The sequence below is a fragment of the Lathyrus oleraceus genome, chromosome 1 (assembly GCF_024323335.1).
Source record: "Lathyrus oleraceus cultivar Zhongwan6 chromosome 1, CAAS_Psat_ZW6_1.0, whole genome shotgun sequence".
In the NCBI taxonomy this organism is placed as follows: Eukaryota; Viridiplantae; Streptophyta; class Magnoliopsida; order Fabales; family Fabaceae; genus Lathyrus; species Lathyrus oleraceus.
The window spans coordinates 98,967,678-98,976,927 of NC_066579.1; the positions used below are offsets into that span (position 1 = coordinate 98,967,678).

At 37.0% G+C, this 9,250-nt stretch overlaps 1 protein-coding gene and 1 long non-coding RNA gene across 2 annotated transcripts; one reads left to right on the forward strand and one right to left on the reverse strand.

The window, feature by feature from the left end:
* Positions 1 to 2,256: 2,256 nt before the first annotated feature.
* LOC127093742 (protein MAIN-LIKE 1) lies at positions 2,257 to 4,232 on the reverse strand. The gene is made up of 4 exons (XM_051032649.1): positions 4,226 to 4,232; positions 3,791 to 3,954; positions 3,031 to 3,705; positions 2,257 to 2,934 (listed from the first exon to the last, which is right to left on the reverse strand). The coding sequence occupies exons 1-3, from the start codon at positions 4,230 to 4,232 to the stop codon at positions 3,058 to 3,060; spliced, it is 819 nt and encodes a 272-aa protein (XP_050888606.1). The 3' UTR covers positions 2,257 to 2,934; positions 3,031 to 3,057.
* Positions 4,233 to 4,530: 298 nt separating this feature from the next.
* Positions 4,531 to 6,607, forward strand: LOC127119198 (uncharacterized). The gene is made up of 2 exons (XR_007802716.1): positions 4,531 to 5,065; positions 6,062 to 6,607. It is a non-coding gene; the product is annotated as an uncharacterized LOC127119198 (long non-coding RNA).
* The last annotated feature ends 2,643 nt before the right edge of the window (positions 6,608 to 9,250 follow it).

The following is a 9,250-nucleotide window of genomic DNA, read 5'->3' on the forward strand; positions in this document are numbered from 1 at the left end:
AAGAGGTCCTAAGAGTGAGATACAACATCTGTTTAAGCTTATTGAGGATGCAGGCTATGTCTATTGGAGTAGAAAAAAGGATGACTCGGAAGTGGTGAGAGAGATATTTTGGGCACATCCTGATTCAGTTAAGTTGTTGAATATTTTTCCGATTGTGTTAGTTATGGATAGCACCTACAAGACAAACAAATATAGACAACATTTGTTTGAAATTGTTGGCATGACATCGACCGAGTTGACTTTTGCTGTTGGATTTTCGTATATGGAGTCTGAGCAAACAGAGAATTTTTGCTGGGTATTGGAGAAATTAAAAGAGTTGTTTGTGAAGAAAGACATGTGTCCACAAGTGATTTTGACAGATAGAGATCTTGCTTTGATGAAAGCAATTGAAATTGTGTTTCCCAGCTCGATTAATTTGCTATGTAGATTTCACATTAACAAAAACGTTGGTGCCAAATGCAAACAACATGTGGTGAATGACCTACAAAAGACGATAGACACATTATGGATGGAAGTTGTCTGGGCTAGTGATGAGGTTGAGTATGGCCAGCGGTTGCATCAACTTGAGCAAGCATGTGTTGATTCTAGTGGATTTATTAATTATGTGAAAGACACATGATTGACTCCACATAGGCATAAATTTGTTGGAGCATGGATTAATCGAGTGCTACATTTGGGTAACACAACGACTAATCGATACGTCTTATAATTTTGTATGTGTTATTTTTATATTTGATATTATTTCTATGTATTTTTTATGTGTTATTTTCAATATTTTTAGGGTTGAATCTGCTCATTGGAAGTTAAAGCAGATGTTAGGAAACAGTATAGGTGACATGGTCAAATGTTGGGAAGCCATGAATAACAACTTGAGGTTACAACTGGGAAACATTATAGCTTCTTTTCAAAAGAGTTTTTACGAAGTTGAGCACGCGCACGTAAGTCCCTTTTATGGTTATTTGCGTGGTTCTGTATCTCGAGCTGCTTTGAGACGTATTGCTGAAGAGTTATTGAGAGTTGATTATGTTGGAACTAACAGGCAAATATGTGGTTGTACTCTTAGAACATCTTATGGGTTACCTTGTGCTTGTGAGTTAGGAAGATACATACTAGGTGGTATACCGATACCCATTGATGATGTTCATGTTCATTGGAGGAAACTAACTATGGAAGTTGAGTTAGAGGTAGGTGAAGATGATGGATCAGAGGTGGATATGACTTCTGCAATGGATGAGTTATGGAGACGATTTAGGTCATTAGATGTTATTGGGAAAAGGGTATTAAATAGTAGGATATGTGAACTAGCATACCCAACAATGACTCCATTGTGTCCACCACCTGAGAAACTAAAAACCAAAGGAGGAGTGAAGAAGAAAGGGAAAAACCAACAGAATATGATGTTTATAGGGACCCTTCGTATCATGAGTATGTTGATAAGGCATCTCAATCTTCACAAAGGAAATCTCAACCATCACAGACTTCGAAGAAAATAAAATTATCAAAGAAGCAACCACAATTCATTCTTCAATTTCCTAATCATATTAGGTCATACATTAAAGATGTAGTTAATGTTGAATCAGATGGTAATTGTGGATTTAGAGTCATTGCATCATTGCATGGATATGGTGAGGATGGTTGGGCAATGGTTCGTAGAGAGTTGGGGTTGGAAATAATAGACAAGGATAGGTCAACTTTGTATGACATGTTATTTTCTAATCGGTTGTCAGAAGTGAGAGAATCTTTGATGATAGAATCCTTTGGTTCACAGTCACCTGAAAAATGGTTGAGTCTACCAGATATGGGTTACTTGATAACGAATCGCTATAATGTTGTACTTGTCTGTTTAGGCAATTCGTGCATGACTTTCTTTCCGATGACAAGTTCACATTCACCAAATGTCTCTATTTATTGCATTGGTTTTGTTAACCACAATCATTGGGTTCAGGTACGTAGTTATATGCCTAAATATTTTAATTATTTCACTACATTATTTCAGTTAATATTTTATGTTATATGACTTATTATTTTAATTATTTTACTTTATCAGGTTAACATGAAAGAGGGGTTTCCATTGCCACCGGTCACATTAGATTGGAAGAAATTTCGTTCTCATATAACAACTACTTGGATGTTAGGATTTGCAGGACGTATGCAACATTGGCAATTACTTACACCTGTATTAGCATGATTATGTACTCAAAACATAAATATGTAATCAAAACATGAATTTTATATTATTATGTGTATTATATTCAAAGCTTAATACATAAATCAATGTGAACGAGAAATATGCAAAGCTTCAAATAAATCAGAAAACTGTGGATCTTCCTCTTCGGCATTAACCTGTCTCAGATAGCGATGAATCAATGTAGATACACGAGCCCAATCAGGATCAGATGGCCCGACGTCATATACAGGAACTGGTACCTCTCTAGGATCGTCACGATGGGGAGGGACCAACCGTGGATGGGAAACACGATAATACCACTCCAGATAACCATCTTCTACATCAGATAGAGTGGTGGCCACGGTAGATGGACCGATCACATTGATAACACTCTTATGGTAACTGATCCAATCAACATCAATATTCGTCGCCATCATACAATCTAGAGGTGGGGATGGAACATACTGCTTATACCCGAACTGACGTAAACATCTATTAGGCAAGTATGGAACAACTGTTTCACCCCACTTCAAACAGCCCCTGTAAAGACATATCTCATCAAATACACGCCATGCTCTATGATCCTCAAATGGACGCCATATGACGTCGACAGGTGTCAGCTCGTCCAAAATAGGTCGTAAATCATCGACCTTCAGGACTCCCTACCTATACGACCATCTCATCGCTCGGGGAAGACCACAGTTATCAGCAGGTTTCCAATTCTCCCCTCTTTTTCCAACAGTTGGAAAGTACTCGTGAATCTAACACTGTTACAAAATACAAACATAATAAATAAAATAAATTAAGTTAACATATTTTATAAAATGAATCCAACACTTAATAAACAAAATTAAATTATATACCTGTAGGAGAGTAGGATATCCACCAAGCTATTTGCAACTGTACATGGACGCATCTCCAAGATATCTGTAGAGGGTAACCAGTGCAGCTGCTCCCCAACTATATCCTGAACATCCATCCAAGTCCGTAAACAGGAGGAGGTATCGTGCCTCTACAAGTGTAAAGGTCTTATAAGCAAATATGGTGGAACCCACCAACATCAATATATATGTTCTAGTCACATATGCCCAGCTGGAAGCAACTCTATGATGTACGAATAAATCGTATAACCACTCCAACTTGTAATACGACCCCCTGCAGCTACGAACATGTGACTGTGCCTGACCGTGTGACACTCCTAGGTAGTCAACAACAAGTTCAACAGCTACCTCTTCAATCACATCCCGAGGACTCCAGAAGATACCCCTGATGGGCAAGTGAAATAGACATGCGACATCATCTAAAGTAATGCTCATTTCACCAAACGGCATGTGAAATGAAGATGTCTCTAGATGCCATCTTTCCACAAATGCAGAGACAAGATTTGTGTCTATCTTGTTCAGACTGGTTCTCTGCAGTGAAGATAAACCGGATCTAGATACCCAACTCTCCATTTGTGGTGGAAGAGCCAATGGAACCTTAGAAGTCAACTTCAGTCCATGTCCAGCAACCTTCAACTCTTTCTTTGGACCTCTTTCCTAAAAACAATTAAAACACATATTAGAAAACAAAATATAAAATATTCAACTATTATTCATTTTCAAATATAGCCCGTTTACTTACCTCACCGAACCATAAATGTCGAGCAACATGATGCTCGTACTTCACCAAAAGAGACGTATCGTACGACCCTCCTGGATATCCAGCCGGCTCAGTTGCAGATGAAGATGCACCCCGGTCTAACGTGCGGACTGGAATCCTACCATCCGCACCTCGTCTTCGAACCACTGCAAAAAAAAAGTTTAAAAAAATAATTAATTTAAAAAAAAAAAAAACGTACCGGAACACTTCAAAGAAGAGTTCCGGTGAGTAAAAAAACAAGATTACTTCCGAAACACTTTCCTAAAGAGTTCCGGTTTAGATCATCCAAACCGGAAGTCTTTAAGAAAGACTTCCGGTATACAACAATCCAAACCGGAAGACTTTCTAAAAGACTTCCGGTTCAGTGCCCCCTAAAGGCAACAAACCGAAACTCTTTAGACATGTGTTCCGGTATACATTTCATGAACCGGAAGACTTACTCTGAGTGTTCCGGTTTACAATGCCAAAAAGTCAAAAATTTCTCTTCTCCGAAACTCTTGAACGAAAATGGTAAAAAAATTTAAAAATGGAAAACATACCCTATTTATATGAGGGTATTTTGGTCAAAAAAATTTAAATATAGGGATGTGGGTACAATTGTAGGGGTACGGGGTAAAGTTTTCAACAAACAATAGCAATTTGGGCTCAAGGCCCAAACAAAATCCATCTAGAACTGCCTTTAGCGTAGGGAAGAAGAGTGGATGAGGATGATGTACATCACGTGGCTCAATCAGTAGATTTGCATGGTCATGACGCCTGGGAATTCGCATGCAATTAATGATCCAAATCACGTGAGTAGTAATTTCTGAGGCTTACCAATGCACATGAATAAGGCCAAAGATTCTTTAAAATAATATTTGAAAATACCAAGTTCATCCCTCTCTTTACTTACCGTCTTTCGACCGCCGCGCCGGAGGTTCCCTCGGCGACGGAGATACCATAAAATCTCAAACAGAAACTGTATTTCTACCCTATTCTTTCCCCTAAATCCATATATGGCCATGAAAAGCTCTAAAAACAACTTGAATCGTTCCAATCGAAAGCGCTCAGTCAAGAACCCTAACATGTCAAAGTTAAATTAAACGACATAAAAACAAGGATTCTCTCGCAAACCATGGGGTTAATGTTGTCAAAGAAGATCTACTACACAATGATGATTAATTTTGAGGCAAACAGAGAAGAAATTTTACCTCCGAAACGGAGAACTGTTCTGGTGAATGTTGACGAAATGTGAAGGAAAATCACGTGAACAAACAAGTAAAATTCACGATCTGCTTCTTCCTTTGATGTTCATTGCTTCTTCTATTTTCTACTTCTTCTTCCAAAATCGAACCGTGAGTAATGAGAGGCTTAGCTAACTCTTCTTGAAGCTTTAAGGTGAAGCTTCAATGGAGTTCTGAATAGAGCTTTGAGTGAGGGAGAGAGACAAAATTGGGATTGAAGCAAAAAACCGAGTGAGATCTCTGAATTCGTGTTTGAGAGTGAATGAAACGTGATTGGGAAACGATTGAATAATAATGGATTTTTGTGAGCAATGATTAGTATCTGATTCTGTAATGATTGAATTGGTTATATAGACCTCAGTTTTAACAGAGTTTGAACTCTGTTAAATCATCCATGTACGATTCGGTTATGAAGATGACATTGTTAAAGTTTAGTTAGGGTTAATCTGTTAGAGTTAGTTTGCTGAGCTGGAATGAAGTTAGTTAAGGACTTGTATTTATCTTAATTAACCCTGTTAAATATGTTAGAATGCTTTAGTTGCGAAAATGGCCTGCAGATTTTGTTTACTGATGCACTGCTGTTAGAACTTGATAACGTTAGATTTAAATGTGAATTATGCAATGTTAACTGTTAAGCTATTACTTATTTATGTTAAATTCTATGTTACAAATGTCAGGTTTTAATGTTAGTTTTTTTCTTTTAACTGTGGGAATCAGGATGAATTAGTTATGTGAATGTTAACCGGATATACCAATATCATTGATGTTTCTGATTTGTTATCCTTGTCCATTACTTGAGCTTGAATGAACCCAGTTGTTAGTGCAACTAAATGTATATGCAAATTGTTAGCTTATTATGATTTTCTTTTTTGAAGTTCTGTATTCTAGCCGTCGGTTTGGAAATTGGTTTACTGACCTGTATGTGATTGTTACTTATGTTATGTTAGAACTTAAAAATTCAGTTAGTGAGGTCACGATTCCCTGCATTACGTTCTGTTATTTTACAATGTGATATTCTGTCAATATGCAGGGTTAAGGGTTATATCGGTGGGATTGGATTTGTGAGTTTGAATGAAGTTAGTAAATTATGCCATCTTCTTTTACAGGGCAATGTGCAAGTGGAAATCTTGTTGAAATTCTGTTGTCGACTGTCCAGTTCGACCTGCAAGATTGTTTTTTTCTACACTCTTTCAATTCTGTTAATTGCTAGTTTGGTTTAATGTTGTGGAAAGGTCATGGTTTGTGGCTTGCTTGGGATATGTTATGCAGCCTGTTTCTAGACCTTATCCAGGTCTGATATGCTGTATGCGCTTGGGCTATTTGGGAATGCTAGCATGGTGATGCAATGTTGTATGGTATAGGTTTGTCATGTACGTGTTCATGGACTGTTTACAATTTGGTTTACAGCCTGCATAAAGTTAATAGGTTGATTTTTGTAGGATGAATGGCTTTTAGGTTAAGGCTACTAGGTTATGGCTTATTTGTTGGTGTAAGCCCTAGATGCCAATACTTTTCGTACTTGTATCGAATTACTTATTAATAATAAAAGGTTTTTTTTTTAATTATGTTTGTTTAATAAAGTCCCTAGAATAGTTAGTTTGTTTAATGTATCAAGTGTGACTTAATCATAAGATCCCATTAAACATAAGGACACTATTCTTAAAGTATCTGTAGTCGAGCTTTATTGTGAAGTGGGATAACATTAAAGCATTAAGACTATTATGTATATAGACTGATGATCACATCTCATGGATAATGGATAAGGAGTTATCAAGTCTTAAACATAGGTATGAATATTAAGAGTAATATTTATACTGGATTGACCCGCTATGAGAATACCATATAGAATGTTATGAAAAGTGTCATAAGTTATTCTCATGGTGATAGTGGTGTATACCACCCTTCGACCTGAAACCACTATGGACCCTAGATGTAGAGTCGAGTGCCTTATTGCTGATCAAACGTTGTCCATAACTGGTTGACCATAAAGACAGTTGATGGGTACTCCACGAAGCATGTTGAGGGACATGAGTGACCTAGATGGAATTTTCGCATCATGCGTAACATGATAAATGTCTATGGGCCCAATATTGAACTGGAGAAGGATGACACGGTCTATGCCTTGTGTTCAATATAGACATAAGGGCAAAAGGATAATTGCACACATAAGTATTATCATAAAAGGATTTGTCAGATCACATGACATTTTCGTGTCTTGGGTAGCAGTGATGTGTTGCTAGATACCGCTCACTGTTTATTATGTTAAATATGTGATTTAGTATAATTGCTAATGTTGCAAAAACCTACAGAGTCACATACAAAAGGACAAATTGATGAGAGATAGAGTAACTAAGGAACACCATAAGGTACGGTGCACTTAAGTGAATTGTAGAACATCGTAAGGTACGATGTACTTAAGTAGAATACGAAATATGGTAAGATACCACACGCTTAAGTGATTTTGACATATCATAAGATATGTGCCACATACACTTAAGTGGATTTTTTATCTTGCAGCCCACACAAGTGGTTCTATAAATAGAACCCTTGTGCAGTTGAAATTTTCTCTCTCTCTCTCTCTCTCTCTCTCTCTCTCTCTCTCTCTCTCACACACACACACACACACACACCCAAAGCCTTCATTCATAGCAGCTAGCACTGAGATTGAAGGAATCCATTCGTGTGGACTGAGTAGAGACGTTGTCACCATTAAACATTCGTGATCACTCCTTAGATCTGCATCAAAGGTTTCAATCGCCACAAGAGGTAACGATTCTATCACTGATCATGTCCATTCGTAAGGATCACTAAAGGATAAATTTTTAATTTCCACTGCGTTTTGGATCGATATTCTCCTTCAGTGGTATTAGATCCACTTACGAAACCATGCATCTGATAGCTATTTATTTTCTTTATTTTCTCTATTAATACGATTAAAAGACATAATGAATCAAAGAATAAATGAGTAATTAAATTTGGCATCATGTGTGTACGATTTGGATGATTGATGTTGACTATGCTTCGGAATCTGACGTTAGTATGGTGAAGCAGCGATACATCGATCATCCATAGGTTATGCAATTGAGATCAATCAAGTTATATATATGATATAAGTAATCCTGATGCAAAATACGGTATATATGATATATTGTTTCTGTTTCGTTCATTTAAACACTTAATGGTTGTTTTCCTTTAAGCGATCAATGGTCATTTACTTCTTGATCCGACATTAGTATGGTGTAGTAATGACGTGTTGATCAATCATACTGAATTAACAATCGAGGTGTGTTTGACGGTCTGAAATTGGTGCATTGGGGTTCATGACGGTACAAGGGTTGTGTTGTCAAAGAGTTATGCGAATAGGATTGTGACTGCGTAAGAGTTATGCTTTAAAGTATCAAGTATTGATGCGAAAAATGACGTCGATTTCAAATAAATTGTTCATTAAAATTTTGCGTCGAGGCGCTTCCCCTAACAACCCCGTAAGGGGTGCTTCCTCCTTGACCCCCGGCTGCTGAACGGTCAGCGGGACCCCCGACTAACTTTGCGTAGTGTGATCGATCGCCGAAATTTAATTTGGTTTATTTAATTAACAGAATTTAAATTAATAATAATGTGTTTATTATTATTGTCTTATGGTGACCGGTTATGGCCTTAGTTTTCCTTTATTTTGTTTTGAGATTTTAAAATACGACCTGTGTGTCGTGCCTCTCTTTTAATCTCTTAATGTAACTTCTTTTCTCATCTCACACCCTCGTATGTAAAACGAGTTTCTTTTATGTAATGTAATGTTATGAAGAAAGAGAATAATACAATATCAAAGGAGGACAACCTTGAAGATCTTGGTTGGAGAAACTTAGATCGTTATTAGGTTAGCTTAGGTTCTCTCATTGACTTGGGAGAACAATTGCGTCAGGGGCAATAACTGTTTCAGTTTGTATGTATGTTGATGTATGTGAATGTATGTTGATGCATGTGAGAGACGATTTATATGATAAATAAGCGGGTGAGATCAAAATAATTGCAAATTCCCTCAAATTAAATATTAAGTTTATGTTTTCCAAGTTTTAGCACTCATCAAGACTAGTATCGAATAATGTAGGTTTCGCCTACGCGAGGTGCATATTCTATATTAGTAAGGTGCGATGGGATAATTGTAATATCCAATTGCTAAAACAATTGGTCAAACTTAACTAAACAAATTATAATAAGATTATAT

What these genes read in the sequence shown, in the direction of transcription:
- LOC127093742 (XM_051032649.1), bottom strand. An exon ending in GACATTTATGGTTCGGTGAG is followed by an intron (nt 3,706 to 3,790) that starts GTAAGTAAACGG and finishes AATTGTTTTTAG; the next exon opens with GAAAGAGGTCCAAAGAAAGA.